The 26,122-nt window shown below is 36.8% G+C and overlaps 1 protein-coding gene across 1 annotated transcript in view; it reads left to right on the forward strand.

The window, feature by feature from the left end:
* LOC126183218 (histidine ammonia-lyase-like) overlaps positions 1-26,122 on the forward strand; it is a 262,464-nt gene that overhangs the window by 173,801 nt on the left and 62,541 nt on the right. Inside the window, 3 exon segments of the mRNA XM_049925000.1 lie at positions 6,167-6,458; positions 12,171-12,310; positions 23,378-23,549. Of these exon segments, the coding sequence (XP_049780957.1) occupies positions 6,167-6,458; positions 12,171-12,310; positions 23,378-23,549 (604 nt within the window).

Genomic DNA, 26,122 nt, shown 5'->3' on the forward strand with positions numbered 1-26,122 from the left:
TATTGACATTGCGGCATCGAAAATTCATTGTATGAATTCTTCTCATGTTTCCCCCTTAACTTCATACACAATGTCTTTCATCCATCCCCAGATGCAGTAATCTAGGGGTGTTAAATCTGGGGATCTGGCAGGCCAGTTGATAGGGCCCCCGTGACCTATCCATTGATATGGGAATTGCTGATTAAGACCTCATGGTGGAAGTGTGCAGGTGTCCCGTCATGTTGGACATACATGTGGCATCTTGTTTCCAGAGGAATGTCTTCAAGAAGGTGCGGTAAGTCTTCTTGTAAAAAGTTACCATACAACTGACCATTTAAATTTCCTGGGAGAATAAACAGCCCCAGTAACTGGTCACACACAACACCACACCAGACATTGATACTGTATCTGCATTGGAATTGAGATACTACCATGGCATGGGGATTTTTGTCTGCCCAGACATGTGTGTTATGCATGCTGTTGATGCCATCTCTTATAAGGGTTGCCTCATCACTGAACATTATGAAGTGATAGAGCTGCCAATTTACATTTAACCAGTTACCAAAGTGCAAACGGTTGGCACACTCATGTAGCTCTAAATTGTGAACTTTCTGCACATGAAAAGGATACAATCCATTCTCATAAAGAATCCTACATACCTTAGATTGTGAAATGTTCAATTGGGCAGCTAGGCATCTTGTACTTGAATGAGGACTGCACTCTACTGAATTAAGAATGTTTTCGTCTTCTTGAACGTCATTATGTCTTTTGGAGTGAATACAAATACTGAGAAGAGTACCAGTTTCTAACAATGTTCATTATGTTCCACTAAATGTTTTGGCTCTCAGAATCCTACGATTAGGATACCAATGGTAATATTCAGCAACAACAGCTTTTGCATTACCATCACAGGAGCCCAAAATGTACACCTTCTCTCCATACTCCTGTGATGAAAATCGCAAAGTGTACTATACACAGGAGACAATAACAGTGAACAGTGACTGCAGTATTGACAACATGGTTTTACGCAAACGTACTGCAGTTGTCTACCTAAGACTGATCATTGTTGTTGTGGTCTTCAGTCCTGAGACTGGTTTGATGCAGCTGTCCATGCTACTCTATCCTGTGCAAGCTTCTTCATCTCCCAGTACCTACTGCAACCTACATCCTTCTGTATCTGTTTGGTGTATTCATCTCTTGGTCTCCCTCTACAATTTTTACCCTCCACACTGCCCTCCAATACCAAATTGGTGATCCCATGATGCCTCAGAACATGTCCTACCAACCGATCCCTTCTTCTAGTCGAGTTGTGCCACAAACTTCTCTTCTCCCCAATCCTATTCAGTACTTCCTCATTAGTTACGTTATCTACCCATCTAATCTTCAGCATTCTTCTGTAGCACCACATTTCGAAAACTTCTATTCTCTTCTTGTCCAAACTATTTATTGTCCATGTTTCACTTCCATACATGGCTACATTCCATACAAATACTTTCATAAATGACTTCCTGACACTTAAATCTATACTCGATGTTAACAAATTTCTCTTCTTCAGAAATGCTTTCCTTGCCATTGCCAGTCTACATTTTATATCCTCTCTACTTCGATCATCATCAGTTATTTTGCTCCCCAAATAGCAAAACTCCTTTACTACTTTAAGTGTCTCATTTCTAATCTAATTCCCTCAGCATCACCCGACTTAATTCAACTACATTCCATTATCCTTGTTTTGCTTTTGTTGATGTTCATCTTATACCCTCATTTCAAGACTCTGTCCATTCCGTTCAGCTGCTCTTCCAAGTCCTTTGCTGTCTCTGACAGAATTACAATGTCATCGGCGAACCTCAAAATTTTTATTTCTTCTCCATGGATTTTAATACCTACTCTGAATTTTTCTTTTGATTCCTTCACTGCTTGCTCAATATAGAGATTGAATAACATCAGGGAGAGGCTACAACCCTGTCTCACTCCCTTCCCAACCACTGCTTCCCTTTGATCATGTGTCCTGTGAACCCAAGTGTAGTGCTCCATAAACCAAGGCATGTTTTAGAACTCTGTTGTAGCTCCTTAATTGTGGATCTGATTGTATTACTGTATTTACATTTTTTGTTCCAAATATCCTGAAGAGTAACCTCCAGCAACTGGGGGAAAACCTCATGACTTACCTTGTATATTGATACACGTTTTTGGCAATGGTGCCTTAAAAATGTAAGTGTAATATTTATACTGGCCACAAATCTGTGTGTCATTCTTTATACATGCATCGACATGGTTAGGCCAATTAGCACGGCTGAGCCTTCCTCCCAGAGCACAGTGTAGCACTGGCCATTGCTTGTATGACATTTCAACAGTTAGGTTTGAACTGTGCAACAAATGAATAAGTTCTCTTTGTGGCACCTTATAGAGCTCGGTAATCTGTTGTACCATATTTGACCACTAATGCATGGACTATGGTCTGTTGTTTTTAATTTTGTTCTTTGTCTGTAGTAGCAGTCTTTATTTCTTGTATTATAGGCATGCATATCAGAGCACTTGGTTTCTTTGTTTTGATGTGTCACAAAAAATATAATTAATTTGTAAAGATACAGTGAGTAGACTGTGAGGTATTTATGATGAACAAAGATTTCCCTACATGAATCTCTATACCCTAATCCATGGATAATTCTGATTGCTCTTTTCTGTAGGGTTAATATTCTGTTCATATGTATGTCGGCAGCACAACCCCATATCTCTATCCTGTAATTAATCTGTGCCAAAATGTTTCCATAATAAATTTTTTTTTAATGTCTGATGTGGAACTACTTTTGATAACTGGCTGATTAGATGTAATGAACTGCTGATTTTATTGCATAAAAATTTGATATGGTTTACCCATCTTAGATTTTCATCTAGGTGAATACCTAGAAATCTGCAGCCTTCTGTGTCCACTACTTCAATTCCACCTATGTTACTGATAGAGGTTTGGTGTGAGTTTGTAAGTTTAAATGGCAATAACTGAGATTTACTGATATTAACTTTCAAACCTTGATCTTGGAAATAAGTAGTTATTTGCTGTAGTCCCTCAGTTGCTACCAATGTTAACTCATCATTTTGTTTACCAAGAAATAACAGTGAGGTATCGTCTGCATAGGTTACCAATTGGGAGTTGAAAGGTTGCTCTATATCATTTATGTACACTAGGAAAAGGAAAGGGCCCAAAATTGAGCCCTGGGGTACACCTTGTGTGACTGTCTCATATTTGGACTGGAAATTAATGATCTGATTATTGATTTTGTAAGTCAGCTTTGTACACTGCATGCGGTTAAATAAATATGTAGCCAGCAATTGCATGGATGCAGCATTTACATTGTATGACTCAAGTTTACTTAAAAGTATCTCATGGTTTACCGAGTCAAAGGCTTTAGTAAGGTCTAGAAATATGCCAGCTGTTTGCATTCCTTGATCAAGGGCACCATATATTTTGTGAAGAAATTCCGTAATTGCTGTGATAGTACTATGATCTTTTCGGAATCCGTGTTGTGTCTCTGTTAGGAACTTATTTTTCAAGAAATAGTCACTAAGTTGTATCAGCAGCACAACTTCAAATACTTTGCTGAAGACAGGTATTAATGATATGGGCCTGAAATTTGAAACCTCTTCCTTGGATCCTTTTCTATGCACTGGTTTAACTGTGCTCCATTTCAATACATTTGGAAATGGATCTTCTCTGATACTGCAGTTTACCAGGTGGGTGATTATTTTAACTAATTCCTTATTACATTTCTTAATCACGATACTACTCAAACCATCCCATCCAGATGAGAACTTATTCTTTAGATTATTTATTATCCTGCCTATTTCCTTTTCACTTACTTGTTTGAATTCAAAAGGTGGCTCTTCAAAGGGGCAGAGCTTTACCTCACTACTCACAACTGTGTTATTAATTGGTCTAACAGCTGCAGATATAAAGTATTTATTGAAAACATTGCAGACTTTATCAGGATCTTTAATTGTGTTTCCTTCATGTCTTATAATTAAAATTTCAGTTTCTGGCTTCGGTGTGGCTTTGCAAAATTGATTTACAATTCTCCATGAGGTCTTGGCTATATTGTCTGATTGAGCTATTTCACTGCTGTATATCTGTTTTCTTAGATTTGAAAGCTCTTTCTTAAATATTTTCTTGGCTTTGTTGTACTTGGCCTTAAAAACCTGCAGGTTTGTTGACTTGTGTAACACATCCAGGTCCTGGATGTTTTGCCTGAGTTTTATCATATTTGCTGGAATTATCAGTCTGTTGGTTTTTGCACTTTGGTTATGGGTGAACACTCTTTGTATTTTCTTAACAGGGCAGCATCTGTCAAAGTGTCTTAGCATAGTATCATAGAATTTGGCCCATTTGTTTTCAGATCCTTCAGTCTGGTAAACCAGATCCCAGTCCTCTATAGCTAATTTATTTCTTAGGGCAAGGATGTTACCCTCTTTTAGGAGTCTTTTATTTTCGATAACTTTTGTCATTTTTGGGATGCTTGTGTTTACATACTCTACAAGCTGGCATTTATGGTCAGAGTAGTGAAAATCCATATTCCAGCACCTAACACTGTCTTTAATATGTTTACATAGTATAACGTAATCAATTCTGCTAGATATGGACTTTGTTACCCTGGTATCACTATTTACTACATTTATGAGATTATATGAGTTAAGAGTATCTATTAACCTCATATTACACAAACTGGAAGATTTTGCCTCAATATTCAGATCACCAAGTATAGTTAGGTCACTGGGACCACAACGTCCCACTACTCTACTAAATATGTCTATGAAGCTAACTATATCAGCCTTTGGTGGATGGTGAATCCCAATAACTTTATGTTTTCTCATAACCTCTCTACACTCTTTGGTGTGGACTTCAATGCCTGTCACTTCAATCAAGCCTTCTTTGTTGTACTGGTCTAGATAGTTTATTTTCTTGTACTCGAGATTCTCACTAATGTAAACTGCCACACCACCACCCTTATGTTGCTGTCTACAATAACTATTTGCTAAGGAGTAGCCCTCTAGTTTACAGTAAATAATTTCATCAGATTTTATCCATGCTCAGTTAACACTACTATATGAGGTGACTGTTCACTTACAAAAACCTGTAATACATTAAGCTTATTTCTAAGGTACTGTATGTTTAGGTGCATGAGCCTTAGTGGTATTTTTAACTGGTTCACTTATGTAAGTTCTGGATCCAGGCACTAAAAGTGTTCCTGTTCTTTGGCGATCTTGCATTTCTCGATCTACTACCCAACCTGGCTTCTGTCTACATTATAGTTCTTCAGAATAATTCTATTAACATTTTCAAATTATTTGAATAACTCACCCAAATGTGGTCAGATAAGCTCATCAAAAGCCTCTGACATTTGAACAGGTAGCTGCTCTGTCATTTTCAAGACATGAACTGCAGTTTAAGCTGCTGATGCTGTGCAGAGTAAACCCATTGTAAATGGAGCTGCATAGACATGGGCCATATAAGAAACCATGCATGAAGATATACTACACATAATCACCTCCTGCTAGAGATAACTTCTATTAAAACACATTGATAGTAGACAAAGGAGTCATGCTCACTTTGTTCCAATTCTCTCATATACCTGAAGTATTTAGTGTTTAACTGGTACACAAACAATGTAGAAATTGTTGCCAAAAAGCTAAAGCTCTGTCCACTGGGCAGCCACCATGTCATCATCTGTGAATGGCGTCATTCAGATTTAGTATTGAGGAGCATGGGGTCACCACACTGGTCCCCTAGCTGTTACCAGTTTCCCAGACCTAGGAGCCACTACTTCTCACTCAAGTAGCTTCTCAGCTCATATCTGTGGCAGTTCGATAAATCAATCCATGTGATCTCTCTTTATTGTGATTTTTGAATTCACTTTACATCTAGCTCTGTTCTGTGTTGTTACATTTTGTGATCACAATGTGAAAGAAGTATATTATTATGATAAAGTGGCATTAAATGTTATTTTTTGCTGTAATATCATTACTCGCCTTTCATTCCCCACCTCCAACTGAGGAAAGGTATCTGGCAGTACTGGGAATCAAACTCAGGTCCTCAATATAGGTTACTGAGCCTTCAGACAATGGTCTCCTTTAGATCTAACTAACAAAGAGACAGTAATTGTACAGGAAATACTGAAAAAATCTTTTTTTTTCATGGAAGGTGTTGAAGTCTCACAATTTGGAGCCAATGAAACTTGGACCAAAGGAAGGCATTGCACTCATCAATGGGACACAGCTTATCACATCCTTGGGAGCTGAAGCAGTAGAAAGGGCTTATTTTATAGCAAGACAAGCTGATGTAGCAGCAGCTCTAACCTTGGAGGTTCTCAAAGGAACATCAAGAGCTTTTGATTCTGATGTTCAAATGATTCGTCCACACAAGGGCCAAATAGCAGTTGCTAAAAGACTGAGAGCTTTACTGCACTCAGAATTTTATCCCTCTCAGATTGCAGGTTTGTATTATTAAGATATCTTGTGTCACATTTACATATTCTTAATGTATGACTTTTTCACTTTTCTTTCCTTTACACTAATGAAGACATCCTTGAAGCACTGAATCTAGAGTGAAAGTAACTATTTAAACACTTTAATTGCATAATTTTTATTTCCTGTTCTTCTAAGTTAATGAAAAAGAAGCACTTTATAGTATATTTCAATTGCTTGGAGATTTATGTATACAGAAGTGAAATTACAAGAGGAAAAAAGAGATTTCCAAACTCTTTAAGCTCATTGTATGTAAGATGAAATTCTGAAAACTAAATATGGGTAGCTATCAGCCTCTACCAATAAATTTTTTATGGCAAAAAGGGAGAAAGGAGAGCAGATATCCAAATCACCTGACCTCAATACCATTGAGTACATCAAGGACCCCATCAAATGATACATATATGCTTTGGATCCAGCTGGTACCAGTCTCCATAATTTGTGGATGTTGATTGGACAGTCATAGATTTGGATGTCTCCCCAGTGTTTTCAGTTTCGAGGAGTCCATGCCACTATATGTCACCACAAGCACCAGGGCAAAATGATTAGGATGGTGTTCTAATGTAATTGCTCGTGAGTGTATGTTGAAGATATATTTGAATATCTTACTACCAACAAAACTATTTTCACTGTATCCTGAACACAAGAATTACATCAGTTTTTTTGTCAAGTCATGTTTGAAGTTAACCATAAATCTCAAACAAGAGACTGATAACATCAAAAATGGCTTTATCATGGAGAAAAAGATGTAGATTAAATTATATAAGCCTATAATTTTTACTCCTGAGATACATAGGGAGGGGATTCTGAAATATCTAGGAGCCAAAAATAAAAATACATAATACATACTTACAAAAACAGAGATATTGTAATGTTCCTTCCTTAAAATCTAAATGAAATGGTCCTCATGGGTGTGTAAGTAAGGATAAATACTAAACATATTTTCATTTAATGGGTTATAAGATTTTAGTAAATTTATGACACACTATGGCAGGAAAAAAAGGCCGTTATCAATATAATTTAGCCATTAGGCTTACTGGGTACTTCAATGACAATACAAAATCATTATGGAGCTACCCATAAATGTGCTGAAATCATCTGAGATAGTAGGTTACAGTAATCTGAAAACCGTGAGAATGTCTAAAAATTGTTATTTTATAATCAAAATTAACTTAGCTTTCAGAGATAACTGTAACTTAATTGTGCCACTCCTTTTTTTTGTAGTCAATAATTTTCTTTGGTTAAAAAAATTATATAATAATTAGAAAACTCTCACTGGAAAATTTTGAACTAAATCTCATAAAATAATTTTAAGTTTATTTCAAAGATGGCAAAATTCTTGAAGAAATGAAAAGTAGAGGATTCAACTTTATTTTCATTTAGGTAAATAAATCAAGCATTCCATTTCACTTTCAAATACACTGAGGTGACAAAAGTCATGGGATACCTCCTAATATCATGTCAGACCTACTTTTGCCCAGCAAAGTGCTACAACTTGATCTGGCATGGACTCAACAACTCATTGCAAGTCCCTTGCAGAAATATTGAGCCATGCTGTCTCCATAGCTATCCATAATTGTGAAAGTGTTGCCAGTGTAGAATTATGTCCCATAAATAGTTGATGGGATCCACATCGAGAGAAATGGGTGGCCAAATCATTTGCTGAAATTGTCCAGAACAATTGTGGCCTGGTGACATGGCACACTGTCATCTGTGAATATTGCATCATTGTTTGGGAACATGAAATTCATAAATGGCTGAAAATGGTCTCCAACTAGCTAGATATAACCATTTCCAGTCAATGATCATTTCAGTTGGACCAGACAATCCAGTCCATCCCATGTACACACAGACCACACAATTAGGGAGCCACCAACAGCTTGCACAGTGCCTTGTTGACAATTTGGGTTCATGGGGTCTGTACCACACTCGAACCATTCCATCAGCTCTTACCAACTAGAATCAGGACTCATCTGAGCAGGCCATCATTTTCCAGTTGTCTAGGGTCAACCAATGTGGTCACAAGCCCAGGAGAGGCACTGCAGGCAATGTCATGCTGTTAGTAAAGGCACCCGTGTCAGTCATCTGCTGCCATAGCCCATTAATGCCAAATTTTGTTGCACTCTCCTAACGAATACATTTATTGTATGTCCCGTATTGATTTCACACAGTATTGCTTGTCTGTCAGTACTGACAACTCCAAGGAAACGCTACTGTTCTTAGTCATTAAGTGACAGCCGTCAGCCACTTCGTTGTTTGTGGTGAGATGTAATGCCTGAAATTTGACACTGTGGATGTCAGAATACTGAATTCCCTAATGATTTTCAAAATGCAATGTCCCATGCCTCTAGCTCCAACTGCCATTCAGTGTTCGAAGTCTGTTAACGCCCGTCATGCAACATAATCGTATCAGAAATCTTTTCACATGAATCACCTGAGTACAAATGACAGTTTCACCAACTCACTGCACTTTTGTACCTTGTGTACATTATACTTCCACCATCTTCAAATGTGTATATCACTATCCCATGACTTTTGTCACCTCATTGTATGTTCCAATAAGAAATAGGAATATAAACACTACTGCTGAAGTAATGGGGTATTATAATTAAGTTTAAAATATTTATGCTGATTGGAAAGCTTTTTCCTTCAGATAGACACTGTAACTGAGAGGAAGATGGTTTCCAGCATTCCCAAGACAACTCTTCAGACACAATACCTTCATAACCACTCTTGAATGAGTTGGGTGTAGACATATAAAAATGTTCATGATCTTCATTGTAATCCATAATGTTTTCAACTAAAGTAAATTTATCTACACCAGGAAAACCATGTGCATACATTGTTTTATTGAAACCATTCTAAATGTCATCATTCCATCACCTCATAACTTCAAAAGTTCGACCACAAAACATCAGTCTATACTTTGAAAATATGAACCTTTATTTCATACACTCCCACTGTGAACTTTGATACTTTTCAATAAATCCAGTTTTATTATTAAGTGTAACAATAGAGGAAGACAGAAAATCAAATTCTTTTGCAATGTTAATATAATTCCACATTAATAGAAAAATTGCAAGTTGGTACATAAAAAATACAGCAGCATCTTCTATTAAAATATAAACCAATACATTCCTTTTACTATGACAAGGTTGTACATTGACAGAACCACTGCATATTTTCCACAAATAATCACTCAAATGACCAACTAAGTGTTCAGAACAAAATTCAATGGATGCATGCATTTGTGTGTGTTCCCCTGTAACCTCACTTTTTTCACAACCATTGTGGTGGCATCTTGATGACTAATAGATATCATGACTGTGTGGTTACATACATTACAACACCTCATTCTCATTATGTCACAAGCCTAGAAAAATCATGTGTGTCAGAGGAACTTATTTGGTACACTTGCACCAGGCCATTCTAGAATGCATGTAACAAGCAACAGTGCATTGCAGCAGCTTACACAGTCTATTGAGCACCCAGAGGAGGCCCCAAAGGATATGACAATTTATTGAGGACTCACAATGGCTACAAAGGAATAAATGACATCTTGGCTTTTGGCAAGATTGATGTATTTCTGCATCAGCTTATGGAATAGCTTACACAACCTATTGAGTACCCAGAGTGGGACCCCAAGAGACAGATATTGTTTTAAGGACCCAGAGCGGCTACAAAAGAACAAATCACTTCTTGACCTATGACAAGTGCAATATATTTTATTTCCTAAAAAGATGTATAAGCAGTAGAAACACCCATTGAAATAAATTTAGAAATATCTTTACAACCTATGCCCCATATACAAAAGTACGCCACCACAACCAATGTAAAAAAAAAAAAAAAAAAAAAAAAAAAACAACCTACATTTGTATTGGAAGTAATTTTAGTGTCTCACTTTAAAACTTTGAGTAGCTGTAGGTCACATTTTAACCCTTTTTATTAAAAGCATTTTCACATAACTTGACAACAGATATTCAAACACAGTGCCCTAACTCTGTTGAAGGTGGCAGGATTATGTTTCCTGTCATGAAATGCATCATATTCCCAAAGACGAAACCAGGATTATGTTTCCTGTCATGAAATGCATCATATTCCCAAAGACAAAACCAGATGATGTGATAGCCTTACAACAGTTCCTACTCAACTGCCAAATATATTTTTAAAGTTAGCTGTACTTTAATGCCAACAATGCAATATACTGGGATTCCATTGTGCTCAAAACAAATTTTGTTCTGTACAGATAGTGATATTGTGTCCACTGATTTTGTAAGTGTAATATGCAGAAACTTATGAAAAACTACTTCAGTTTACTGTACTGGCAGAGTTACAGCTCATGAAGATGACTGACGATTATTCCAGTCCAAATGTTCATGGAAAAACATTTATTATTGAGACATAACAGCAACTACATGTTGTTTTTAATAGCCCCAAATATGACCACTCTAACTGTTAAAATAACTGATAGATGTGAAGTAGTCATCATCTGTGAGTAATATGGCAACATAATTGGCATTTTGATGAAGTAACCACTGCTTAGATTCCATATGGGGTCCAGTTGGCTGTGTCTTCTGATGGTTGTACACATGTTGGTTGTACTCTTTCACGTTCTTCCAAATGATTATGTGACTTTGTTCATTGCACATACCACATCATATGTGTTAGTTGAACACAGATTAATACACCTCTTCATCACTACAGCCTCAAATCTAATGTCCTTACTTGTGGTTCACCACTAACATGTTCAAGGCAATAATTTTCCCTTTCTTGAAAGTATCAATAAAAAGCAGCAATGGTACTGTGGAGTAGATGTGTCCTGTTACGAAAACAATGTTCATAGATACGTGCATCTGTTCCACTGAAATGGCTTTGACATCTGGGGAGAAAAAGAATATATGTTGAAATTTTGAGTCAGTCCATGAGGTGTACATGGTTAATTCACTAAATTCATTAAAAGGCAGAGATTTGGGTTTGAGTCCTGATCCAGCACATGACTTTAACTTGCCACAAATGTGATTTTCATTTCCTCAATGTAGCGTATAATCATGGCTGTAAGTTCAAATAAATGGTAGTCCACATTCAGTTGATAACATCACATATAAATAACAACAGTTCAGTCAAAATGAAGGCTTAAAAACAGGACAACTAACTTTAAGTTGACTGTGGTGCGGTGGGTATCATGATCAGTAGACTTCACTCATGGGCTCAGTGACAAGTTAAAGAGGATGTACTCCTGGCCAGGAAATGATTTGCTGTGTATGATCTGCTCTCCATCAAAGTTTATCAGCATGGTCCTGAAATACTAGGTATGGTAACAGATAATGCTTTTAATACTCAATTGCAAAAGAACCCTCTGGAAGCACATTGATAATGAACTTATATAACAGAATATATAACAGGATAAGAAAAACAATAACAATATAATAATAGATACTTCTCGAGTTCTTTTCACCTTTATATTCTGTAAGTCAATTCATTTAGCTATTTTCTTCTTTTTCACTTATGTAATATTGACTTGAGCAGTCACCAATTTGTAAAAACATATTTGTTATTATGTGCTTCAGATGTATAGCAAAACATTTAACTCTCTGTAATGTTTATCTACCACATAATATGTTGAAATATATTTATCATTTTCATTTGATCATTATTTCTCATTCATGTGCCAATTCTGTCAGAGAGCCACCGATTCTGCAACCGTGTGCAAGATGCCTACACACTGCGGTGTTGCCCTCAGGTGCATGGTATTGTTCACGATACAATTGATTTCGTACAAGGAATTATCACTGTAGAAATGAATAGTGGAACTGACAATCCAGTATCCTTTCTAAAATGGTGCATCTGTTTAAAGCAGCAATTATTTTAAGGTGTAATCTCTCCCATAAGGTACCAAGCAGATGCATTTCTAGTTTTATGAATTATACAATATGCTGTTAGATGACAGTGCTGCAATAAGTCATTAAAACATATGATGGCGGGTGTACTTCGTTTTTTAAAAAAAATATCTTATTAGATTTACCATGTTCTGATGAGTCTCAAACCATTTTTTCATGGCTTTAAAAATAACAACAAGATATCACAATTTTTGTGAGCCAACAAATTAATATCTTCCACTTCTATTTTATTTCTCCTAGGACACTGTATTATGGTACTTTCTTTACCTGTGTATCTGTGTATGCCCTTTACAGTCATATTTCCAAATTTACAATGATAGCAAGATTTTTTTTAGTGAATAGTGTTTTATTCATCTCATAACATACAATTTCTAATCATATGATTAGTGTACAGGAGACATGTCAAAAAATGGATAACACAACTTAGGCCTAATTGGTACAAAGAATTTTAACATTAATATAAACTTTTATTTTTCTTTCCTCCCTTTTGTGAAGGAGAGCTACATTTACACACAAGACTATATGTAAATTTATCCTGCTCAAATGTTCAGTTCATCCTTCATGAACTCCTCAACAGTGTAGTAGCACCGTTTGACAAATATATCATATAGCTTTGTTTTCAGAGTCTCTAGGTTCATACTCAGAACATTCTTTCTTTTAGCTTGTTATGAATTTTCATTGCCATATACTGAGGAGACTGCGCATACAGGTTTAAGCGATGAATGGGAAGCATAAAATTGTCTTTGTTTCTTGTGTTATACATGTGATTGAAACAGTTTTTCTTGAATAACTCTAAATTGCTGTGTAGAAAGATGATAATATCATAGATGTATAAGGAGGGAACTGTTAATAACTGTTGTTTTTCAAATAGTGGGTGACATGATGTCCTTGGATGGGAAGTACACATGTTCCTTATTATTCTTTTCTGTAACTTTAGTATGCACAATATATTGCTTGAATTTCCCAAAAAATAATACCATACTCTACAACTTGAGGCATAGCACCATATACCGATCCTGCCTAGGAGGTGGTTAAGTGGGAGATGTGCCTCAGAGCTGGATAGTGACAGATGGTGACGCAAGACTGGATGTGCATGTAGTTTATGTATCAGCCGATAGAGGACAGTATTGGATAGGGGACTGATTTAGTTTCGACTGTGCCCACTAGAGTGCACTAAATTAACAGAACGTTTTTCATAAAGTGTTATTATGTCTTTTTGTGTATGTAAAATGTTATAAATGTGTTTTAGCAGTATGAATGATGCATGAGTGTGGTTTAAGGTTAATATGAAGATAATTGTTTAACAAGTTATATAGTAGGATTTAGTGTGGGAACATTTTGAAGAAGTATAGATATGGACAAAGGGGATTTTTGTAGAATACATTTGTAAAGTAAGTTTATGGTAAAGGGAAAGTTAATTCAGGCATAAATAACAATACTAAATAACTTTATGCATAAACAAAACTTCAGAATATTAGGTAATTACCTCGGTAAAAAGTGCAGTCGTTAGGTTTACTATTTTGTGATTGGTTATTGATGAAAAGTGTGGACTGACATGGGAGAACATTGTTTTGCTATTGGCTGTTGAGTAAACTGACCAACGGTAAAGCAATATTCATTGCGCACCTTTCTCTCCTGGTAGAGAAGACTTAGAGTATTCTAGGGAGGAGTGGGAGCCTAGCCATGAAACAGTTTGGATGTGTGTAGTAGTAGTTCTGATGGGAATGATAAGTTGCCCGATCTAGCAGTGTTTCATACATCAAAAGTGTGGTAAAGTGACGGCATAACTATTACAATGGGCGTGTAGAAATTTCCGAATTTTTAAGTGAATTTTGTGATGAGAAAAGACATATATTCTGCGTGGTGTATTGAGCAGCTCGGTGGCTAAAAACTGTGACTGCATTTGATACCGACAGACTTAATATTTGGCGAGCATTATCAATCAAAAACAATCAGTATTTTTGTAGCTATTACGTTTTCAGAAAATGCAACACCGTAAACTTGCTAACGTAAGTAAAAGGGATTGTGAGTGACTGTTAAGACTAGCATGGGCTTGGCAGTGATACTTGTTCACCTAAGTTTCAGGATATATTAATTGAGGACAAAATTTCCAACCTTACATTTTGTGTGAAAACTTTCTCCCAAAATGTAGATTAGTGACTTTAATTGCAGCCTGGTTCACATCGAAGTACAGTAGGTTTCACTCGGCTTCCCTGCTGATGATATGCTGAGACAATGTTCACAGGTAGGTGCAGGTTCATCGTAAAGGGACAGAAGGAACCGCGCCGCCACAAACTGATTGAAAGTAGCTGTGGTATGCAATTTTCCTTGCATTCATGTCTGTTGCACCAGCTAATATTTGCATAGCAAATGCAAAGCTACATAATTTGTTTAACAGGTAGTCAACATGTTTATTCCAATTTAAATTTTTATCTAGGTTTAACCCTAAAAACTTCACAGAATCCGCTTATTCTATATCCTGATTTTTATGAGTTATTTTAATTTCTTGGGGCTTTGACTGTTTTGTTCTGAATTGAACCATGTGTGTTTTGGGGATGTTCAATCTTAATCCGTTCAGTTGGAACCATTTTTCTAGTTTGTTCATTGTGTTTATTATGTAGAGAGAGATGTTTTCTGGCTCCTCGTTTTCAATTCATACAGATGTGTCATCTGCAAATAAAATCGATGGAGAATTTATATTGTTCGGTAAATCATTAACATAGAACAAAAACAAAATAGGTCCTAGAATTGAGCCTTGAGGGACACGTTGAGCTACTGTTTTCTATTTTCAATAGTAATTTGCTGCATTTGATGAGACAATCACTCTTTGTTTCCTATTTGATAAGTATGAAGTAAGCCAATTTAGAACATTACCCTTGATCCCATTGGTCAAGCTTATAGATGAGCAGTACATGATTTACAGAGTCAAAGGCTTTTGTGAGATCACAAAAGATTCCTGCAACTTTATTATGGTTGACTAATGATGTGCTGATCTTATTGATAAACTTGTTAATTGCATCAACAGTACTTTTGCCAGACTGGAAACCAAATTGGTTTTACATAATAATATCACATTTCTCCATAAAATTTCGAATCTGCATAGCAGCAGCATATTCAAAGATTTTTGATAGGACTGGAAGGAGGGAGATGGGACGATAAATCCCCATATCCTCTCTTGACCCTTTCTGAGCAACGGTTTTACTTGTGCATAGTTCAGCACCTCTGGGAAGCTTCCTTGTTCAAAGGATTGGTTTATTATTTTAGATAGTGGGTATCCTATTATTTTACACACAAATTTAAGGACTTTTGCTGGTATTCCATCCCAACCTGCAGAATTTTTGTTTTTTATTTTTAATAGAATTTTTTCTACAGCTATTGTTGAAACTGTTTTGAATTTTGTGAGGCATTCAGAATTATGATTTAGTCCAAAGGGACAGACATTGTTCTATAATCTGCAACATTAACCTCTGGTTTCACTACATTAATGAAGAACTCATTGAAGCATTCTGAAATTTGAGCCGGATTTACAATGATCTCATCTTCAAGCTTAATTGTACTAATTCCAAGTCTAGAGGCTTTGATACCTAACTCATGTTTTAAAACTGACCACACTGCCTTTGATTTATTCTCATGTTTTAAGATTAATTTAATATTTGTCATTTTCTTTGCTGCTTTGACAACTTTCTTAAAGCTTTGGATGTGCGTATATGGATCAGATCCAAGTACATATCTGCATTGTCAGTTTTACAAAATAATAATCACAACATTATTTAATTATCTTAAGTATACCATTTTTAAATACCATAGGACAATATGTAATTATACATTTTGTACCTTCTGCAGTCTACCTATATTACACCATACATAAGAACACATCTTGAATTTACTACCCATCTGCCTATGTGCATTTTATTTTTATTACAAACTGTGGCTATTTCCAATTTTTTTGCATTTGGTATGTATTCATTGTCTTAATAGAAAGGATTTTCTACAAGCAACAGTTTTATGGTTTGTTAAATTTCTGTTTCAAGCTCATATTTTAAATATGCTGTTGTACAGTTTGACTGGCATATAATCAGTACTTCTGTAACTGCAGTCTCTTATTTCATTATACTAATTCAATGAGTCAACAGCATTTGATTTAACAGTTTTATTTTAAAAAGTCATGTAAATGAAATTTGATAAGAACTTGAGTTAACAAGAAACTGAAAAGAGTAAATACAGCAATAGTAAGGGATGCCTGCAATCCAAAGAACAAATAAAATACGCATTGCACCTTAATTCAAAGTCAACACTTTTCACACAGCCTGCCAGCAGTAGAGCAGAGCTCCCAGAATTGGTGGGCACTTGTCGCGCTCTCATGGGCCTGATCTTGTATAGAATGTCAATGCCTCTGGTGTTTCTTGAGGGCTTGCTTGCTACGGAAGGGTAACATTGGAGTTGCATGAACAGCCTCACTACCACTTGGACTCAAAGTCACTATCAGAAATGGTAAAGCTGCCAATCTTGCTTCTAAGATGAAAGCAGAGCTCATCATTTTCAGCATAATCAACAGGACCAATTACAGACCTCTGGTACAGAGCTTTGTGGAGGGTCTGAATCAGGGGTTCAGACAGTTCTGTGACTGTGTAGGCTGCAAATTTCTCTACTTGTGCCATAGGGTGGTGAGATTTTGGATTCTGATAACTAGGTCAGGAGTCCATTACTCACAGTAGGTGGCTACATGAATAGTGGGGACTGTGTAGCATGGACTGGATGCTTTTTAATTTTTTTTAAATTTTTTTTTTTTTTTTTTTTTTTTTTTTTAGGTAAGAGGGCCTCGGGGAAATGCAGAAAGGGCTTCAGTCTCAAAGAATACAAGTCAAACACAGAAAGAATGTAGATCTAGAACCATCAGTATAACAGTCATAAATTGTCATAACTGTGTTGGGAAAATACCAGAGCTACAGGCACTAATAAAAAGTACTGATGCTCCAGCCAAAATTTTTGTGAAGGAGCTACTGGTGTTCAGAGAGGATAGGCTAAATACAGTTGGCAGTAGCATGTTTGTTGCTGTTAGATAGTTCCTGTGAGTTAGTATGGGTAGAGGTCATTGTTGGCAACTGGAATAAAATAATAATTGAACTCTTTTACTGACATACCAACTCAAATGATACAATTGCTGAAAGGTAAAAAGAAAATTTGAGTCTAATCTCAAATATGTACCTGACTCGTACAATTACAATTGACGGTGACTTCAACTTGCCCTTGATATGTTGGTGAAAATGAATGGGTAATTCCAGAGATATGCATAAAACTCCATCCCAAAATGTGCTGAATGCATTCTCTGAAAATTATTTTGAACAATTGGTTCATGAGCCCACGTGAGTCATAAACAGTCCTGGAAACACACTTGGCCTCTTGGCAGCAAATAATCCTGAGCTAATAACCAGCATCAAAACAGATACAGGGATTAGTGAACACAGGGTTGTCATGGCAATACTGAATACTGTAACTCCCAAATCCACCAAAAATATATGAAAATTATATCTGTTCAAAAAATCAAATAAAATTCGCTTGATGCTTTCTGAGAGACAGTCTCCATTCCTTCCAAATTAACAGTGTAGTTTAGATCAGATGTGCCTTGAATTCAAAGAAATAGTATCAACAGCAATTAAGAGATTTATACCAAATGAATTAACAAATGATGGAGATGATACCCCAAAGGCACACAAAAAATGTCAATAAAACTGCTGCAGAAACAATAGAGAAAGCATACCAAATTTAAATGAATGCAAAACCCGCAAGATTAGTGATCATTTACAGAAGTAAGAAATTTAGCAACACCTTCAATGTCAGATGTTTATAATAGTTTCCACAACGAAATTTTGTCTCAAAACCTGGTAGAAAATTCAAAGAGATTCTGGTCACAGGTAAAGTATGCTAGCAGCAAGAATCAATCAATGCCTTCTCTGCACAACAGCAATGGAAATACTACTGATGACAGTATTGCTAAAGCAGAGTTACTAAACACAATCTTCTGAAATTCCTTCACCAAAGAATACATAGTAAATATTCCAGAATCTGAACCAAGAACAGCTGACAACATGTGTAACCTGGAAGTAGATATCCTTGGCACAGTGAAGCAACTTAAATCTCTTAATAAAATCAAGTCTTCTGGTACAGACTGTATACCAATTAGGTTCCTTTAAGAGCATGCTGATGCAATAGGTACATATTTAACAATCATAACAACTGCTCACTCGACAGAAGATACGTACCCAAAGACTGGAAAGTTGCACAGGTCACACCAATATTCAAAAAAAGCAATACGAATAATCCACTAAATTACAGGCCCATATCTTCAACATCCTTATGGAGTAGGATTTTGGAACACAACTTAAATTGGAAAGAACACCAAAGACAAACCAAAGACTGTATTTTATTGTGAGAACATTTAGAAGACGCAACAGATCTACTAAGGAGACTGCGTATGCTATGCTTGTCCTTCCTCTTTTGGATTATTGCTGCACAGTGTAGTATCCTTACAAAATAGGATTAATGTGGTACATCAGGAAAGTTCAAAGAATGGCAACACATATTGTATTATTAAGAAATATGGGGAAGAGTGTCATGGACATGATACAGGATTTGGGGTAGACACAATTAAAATAAAGGCATTTCTCGTCATGACAGGATCTTTTCATGGAATTTCAATCACCAACATTCTTCTTCAAATGCAGAAATATTTTGTTGATGCTGACCTACAGAGGAAAAAGTGATCATCATAATAAAATAAGGGAAATCAGAGCTTGCATGGAAAGATATAGGTGTTCATTTTTTCCAAGCACTCTTCAAGATTGTAATAACAGAAAATTATTGTAAATGTGGTTTGATGAACCCTCTATCAGGACTTAAGTGTGATTTGCAGACTATCCATGTAGTTATAGACATAGATGTATCATAACTCAACACCAGAAACAGTACTGCACAGGAATGTACAGAGAGAAAACTGAATGACGTTCAGGAAAGAATGTGGTAATAGTCAATCCTTTGGTTTTGGTTGTTTTGAATTAGAGCATGCAGTACTCCCACACTTAACCTATGAACCTAGCCTATTGAATCCAAATGTCACAGTTCATCACACTTGTCAATTACTGAGACATCAGGAATGTGGAAAATCATTCATGTGAAAATGATCTTTCTTGAAGCAAGAAATTACTTTTTGTATGTGATTAGTCCAAATCCACACCCTACACAAAATACAAATCTTTTGAGCTGCTTCCACTGCCTTCATCCTCCATTAAACCAAAAGCAAACAATATGTCACAAATGTTAGACATTTTCCACTTGTGACTCAGTTTCATAACAACTTTCACAAGACTGGAGTATGAAAAATCCAGTATGTAACTGCATGACAAATGCTAGAACTTAAAATAAGAATACAACACTTGATAAATACACTCATAGCAACCCATGTGTCTTGTATAACTGTCAGGACTTCACTCAATTTATCAAAGTGGAAAATCAAACTACCATCAGAAACATTTTTATGCTAAAAATGAGAGAGCAGAAATGTGCTGGAATGTGCCATGCCTCTGTCACCTGGTTGGATGACAGCTGGTGGTAAGGTGACCAGTGGCAGGTTGCAGATGGCTTGTGGCTGCTATAGGGTGAGGAAGCTCTCAAGCATAAACTGTTCTGATCTTGACACAGCCACAAGTTCTTTTATGGAAGGTTTTGGTATTACTAGTGGGTTAGAAAGTGAAACAAATTATCTTCAAGGATTCATTAAAGTAATTACCTTTGCAGACAGCCTAAATGCAGTTAAAAATAAATAAAGGAATAGGCTGACTCAAACTCGCTACTCTGCAACTATATTGCACGAGGTTTACAACTAGACTATGACAGATACAGCACTGTATATTATGAGCAGAAGACAACACTTCCTCTAGACACGTGTGCATTCTTCAGTGTTGTCAGATTATGCAGATGGCCTAGCTTACAAATCTGAGGATCAGCCTGTTTTATTGGTGGCTTAAGAGTATGACTCAGTCTTAATCTCTGTAGTGACCAGCAAATGGTCATGTTTCATCTCTAAGACTGTACCTTAAAATACACAGTTTATTAAGCAAAGGAAAAAAGTAGTCAAATTTGCAGCACCTAATGAGAATGAAGCACAGCAATGCTATGTCACTAATCACGTACAAAATAACTGCATTCTATTTAATCACAAAAAATATGGCATACTGAAGCATACCATGGGATATGGCATAGTATCAGTTAGTTATCTTCTTTTTAATTTATAACCAGTTTTCTTCTACAGCCACATACCATATAACAGGGAGAACAGCTCCTGGAAAATGAATGTGGAGCAGGAAGAAACGTACCTTTTGTATATAAATGATACCTTTAGTGCTTACACGAATTCTTCATTTTGAACATACGAAACAAGAGAGTCCTGTACAGTTTTGTTAAAATAGTTACCAATGTTTTGGTAGCCTACTGTTGAGTTGAATTGACAGCCTTTAGATTGTGTGATTTCCCATGGATCTGAAATTTAACAGATTGCTTTAAGCACTCATGTGGATGACCTCACGCTTTTTATTATTTAAAGTCAATTGCAACTCTTTGCACCATACAGATATCTTGTCTAATTTCGTTGGTAATTTCACAATGTTATTAATATTTCACTTAGTTAAAGAGGGACAGTACCTCTACAGGGAAGGAAGCTAAGACACGTCTTCCTGAATATATCCACAATGAGTAAATACAACAAGGTTCAGTTTTTGTCAAGTTATAGAGGAGAATATTGCATATTTTAATGTATGTGAGTAATGTTTAATGTTTATAGGTGCCAAATTATAGCACTGACTTTTTTTGATGGGACTATATACTTTTTCTTGTGGTATTGGAAAAGAGACTTCGGAGAGGTTCCACATACATCTGCTCTCTTGTACCAGAAGGAAGTAAACATATAACCCTCATACAGTTCATGTGTTTGTTATTATGACTGGAATATTGAGTGCTTAAAGTGTTTACCTTGAGCATTAATTCATTTTATAAACTAAAGTAACTCCAGACACACAGTACTGCATCTGGAAGTATCACAACACAGGCCTGTGTTATACAGCATTTCACATCTTTGAAAGTCATATATGTTTCTTTGTAGACCCCTGGATTTTGATTTTTCCCACATATAAAAGTCCAGAGGTGTCAGTTCCAGTGAGTGTGATGGCCATTTTATGTTTTCAGAGTGACTTATCTAACAGTCTCCAAATGTTCTGCTAGGAAGGTCTAATTATCTGTGTGAAATGGGCAGGACACCCATCATGTTGATACCACATGGATTGCCTTATGTTCAGTGGGATGTCTTTATAAACTCTAGCAGCATATTTGTTTGGAACTTTTGACAAAAAATCCACCATAGGTGGAACTAAAATCACTAATTTTCCACAAATATAGTTTATTGTAAAAAATATAGTATGCTCATCTGCTCCAATGAACCAAACACAATTAACACTCAAAACTGACTGACAAGCTGAAGGTCTTTGTTCAGCAACTCACAGCCTCATACTTGGCCAAGTTTTCCACAAACTGATATTTACCAAGTTCTACTCCTGCACACAGAAACCAAGTTCCACAAGAGTTCATTTTTAATATGTGCACAGTGATATAGATCTTTGGAAAACAGAATACACTTAATGTTCTGCCAAAGTTTGTGAACCATCAACCGTGAACATCCAATCATGGAGACTGGACTGTCTGTGGAGCTGCAGAGGCCAGGCACTATCCATCAAGGAAGCAGCTGGTTGGCAGTAGGCAGTGGCATTGTAGTGAAGTGGATGTATGTCCTTAGCTCTAGCTTGATGTGAACTCACTCTGCATAGTGGTGTGCAGGCCTAAATACTCTCATGTTGCAGGATATCACAGGAACTATTTTAAGTCACATGGGTTGTGGGTGCAAATAGGTACACCCCAGTCCATGAGCTCTGGTGGTGCTGCTAGGGATGGCTAGTGGAACTGCTGCAAAACTGTTTTCTTGTGCAGAGTAGTCGCATGACATGTAGGCAACCCAGATATTGTTGTACCACAAGGTTGGCAAGCCATACAGGCGGGAATGCTGCAACATCTCAGTAGATACTTGAGACTAATTAAAGTTCCATCAGTAAAAGCAAGACCAACAGTACAATTCTTGATTGCCCTTTATTTGTAAATGGTGCTTCATCTGTAAACAATATGTTATGTAGAAATGCTGCATACTTTGCAGTTTTCATAGACACCATTCAGATAATTGAAACCAATTTTGAAAGTCATTGCCATGAAGCTGTTTGTGGAGCAAAATGTGGAAAGGATGAAATTCAGTACTCATGGAATGCTCTTCTGCTGAGCCCACTTGCACATTTGAACTGTCTCAACAGTGACATGTGGACTTATTGTTTCTGTGGATAAAATGTTTGCTGCATTTCTCTCATAACTTTCTATTCCTTTTTTTCCCACAATTCCAGTATCTTGAGTTTTTTATAAAGTTTATGCAGATAGATCTTGAAAGAATGGCATGGTCAGGATACCTTTTAGCATACAACCACACCATTTCTCTGACAGTTTGTTGATATTTGTCGTAAATAGAAAACATATCCACTTTTTTAACTGTAATTTACATAGTGAAATTCTGAAAATCTGATTGCTAAAACAGCTGAGCACAGATTGATAGCTTCAAATACACAGATATACACACAAACTGTACCTGAGTTGTATGCTTGCTTACATTTGATCTGGTAAAACCAATGCTTGTGGAACTTCTTCTCCTGGTGATAGGATAGCAGTTTCACCAGAATTATCTAGTTACTGCTTCTTTGTATGAAAACTACTACCAGTAACCCTTACTAAATGTCAGTTGTATAGGTGCTGTGTAGCTAGCTACTACTTAAATTGTATGTCTGTTCTGTGCTTTTGTGATTTTTGTAGTAGAAATTTTTATCACATGGGCAGTGTAATGTTTATAGCATGAGATCGCATATTTTCCTTAATAAATCCATATTGTATTTGCTGATAGAGGTGAAATTATTTCTGCTGGAAATTTTCATGGGGAATATCCTGCCAAAGTGCTTGATTATTTGGCAATTGCTGTTCATGAACTGGCATCGATGAGTGAAAGAAGAACTGAACGCCTTGTTAACCCTGGTAAGTACATATACTCGATTTTCTGAAGTTACTTGACAGAATAAGGGCTTCAACACTGCAAAATGAGTTAAACTGACATGTTCACCTGCAGTAAATATTTATCTACATGTATTTAATAGTACAGTTTGAGGTGAATGGCATTATTAATTGGCAAAATCAGTTTCTACACAATCCTTCTTAAATAAAAATTAAATCAAATAAGAATAACAAAGAAAATATAGTATTTATTAATAAACAAAATAAAAATATTAAAAAATCAAATATTTTGGATATTAAGTTGGAAAGGAATCACTGCACACATCTTCAATTCATATGCTATGAAGAGCCATTTTCTCAGTACCATACTACATGGAGCAGTTGCTCTTTCATCATTGCAACAGTCATCTGCTACTGTGGCAATTCTAGTGAAAACATCTCACATTATAAAAATAACATCTTTGTATGAAAACATTTCCTTTGTTCATCTAGGAGTGAGGACTGATACATTGTCTTGGGGTAACAACTCTTGTCTAGAAAAGGGGAAAGACAGCAAGCTTAGAACTACAAAGCAATTTCCTTGAACTCATCATTTAGCAAACTAATGAAGAAAATCATGAAAGGAAAGCATAATGGAGCACTATAATACAAAAAATATCATAGGTGACTTCAAGCATGGCTTCAAAAGCAGTTATAGTACTGTATCTTTCTCAGTACAGTTTTTTCACCGTATGTCAGAGAAAATAAATGATAGTTACCAAACAGCGGGAGTATTTTTATATCCCTCAAAAGCTTTAGACAGAGTTGACTGAGATGTGCTCTTATGAGAAATTGTAATCATTGGTGTCAGTGCAAAGGTGATGCATTTAATAGAATCATACCTAAAAATTAAACACAAATATTCAGAGATTATGTATGATTATTGAAGAAAGAAGGCAAAGATAAGAAATATAAATTTTGGTGTGCTACAAGGCTCCATTTTGGTCCCTTTTGTGTCCCTGTACCTGTGTGAAAAAGGTAATGAGATTGACAACACTGTGAGTGATCTGGCAATGCTGTATTGTTCCATTTGTGTGGAATGGTGTGTTCATCCCTTCCAGATGCTCAGTGTGAGTTTCAGCTCCATACAGCCATCGCTTCATTTTTGAGATCATCAGCAGAGTTGTGTTTTTGCTTTGTGTTAATAAAATGGTTCAAATGGCTCTGAGCACTATGGGACTTAATATCTGATGTCATCAGTCCCCTAGAACTTAGAACTACTTAAACCTAACTAACCTAAGGACATCACACACATCCATGCCCGAGGCAGGATTCGAACCTGCGACCGTAGTGGTCGCGCGGTTCCAGACTGACATGCCTAGAATCGCTCGGCCACACCGGCCGGCGCTAATAAAATGGGCCAGCCCAATTTCGAGCAAAGTTTTTGCAATCAAGTTTTGTGTTAAACTTGAGACATTCAGATTCTTTATTTACCATTGACTACCTGAGGTGAAATAGGTGGCGAGCCGGGTTGGCCGAGCTGTTCTAAGTGCTTCAGTACATGGTACATGGCTCTGAGCACTATGGGACTTAACTGCTGTGGTCATCAGTCCCCAAGAACTTAGAACTACTTAAACCTAACTAACCTAAGGACGTCACATACATCCATGCCCAAGGCAGGATTCGAACCTGCGACCGTAGTGGTCACGCGGTTCTAGACTGTAGCGCCTAGAACTGCACGGCCACTACGGCCGGCTGGTGCTTCAGTCTGGAACCACGCGACCACTACGGTCCCTCCCATACAGCCTTGGCATTTGAGGCAAACAAATTGGTTTGGATGCAGACTCTTTAAAGCAATATGCCATCATTTTCATCTCAGCATTCATTGGACATAATTACCCCATGAGCCTAGTTCAAAAGCTGTTTCCCTGGGCCATCACATTCAATCCTGGTACTGCCGATCCCTCCAAAAAATCTCTGGAGCACATCACTGGTCACTCAGTATTATCCTGGTCTGAAATGTATTAATCAGCTACTTCAACAAGGTCATGACTTCTTAAAATCGTGCCCTTAAATGAGATCCATTCTGTCTGAAATTTTGCCCACCACACCTAGAAGGTTTTTTTGTCACCCTGCCATTCTCCACAATGTTCTTGTCAGACCCTATGCTCCTTCTGCACCCATCTGTTTACCTTATGGCTCCTACTCCTGTGACTGTCCCTGCAAGACTTGCCCTGTGCACTCTCCTACCACCAACTATACCAGCCCTGTAACCGCAAAACATATACTAACAAAAGGAGAGACACCTGTGAAATGACCCATCATATTCCAGCTGTTATGTAAACACTGTTCGAGACATTTACATTAGCATGACCGCCACCAAATTATCAATTAGGGTGAATGGGCATAAGCAGAGGGTGTATACTGGCAAAACACAATATCCTTTTGCAGAGCATGTTCTACAAGGGGACAATTGTGGCCTCAGTGATCATTTCACCACACGTGCCATCTGGATTCTTCTCCAAGACACCAGTGTCTCAGAACTCCACAGGTGGGAACTAACGCTGCAGCATGTCCGTGGTTCTTGCCACCCACCTGGCATTAATTTACATTTCTTC

The sequence above is a fragment of the Schistocerca cancellata genome, chromosome 4 (genome assembly GCF_023864275.1).
Source record: "Schistocerca cancellata isolate TAMUIC-IGC-003103 chromosome 4, iqSchCanc2.1, whole genome shotgun sequence".
Classification (NCBI taxonomy): Eukaryota; Metazoa; Arthropoda; class Insecta; order Orthoptera; family Acrididae; genus Schistocerca; species Schistocerca cancellata.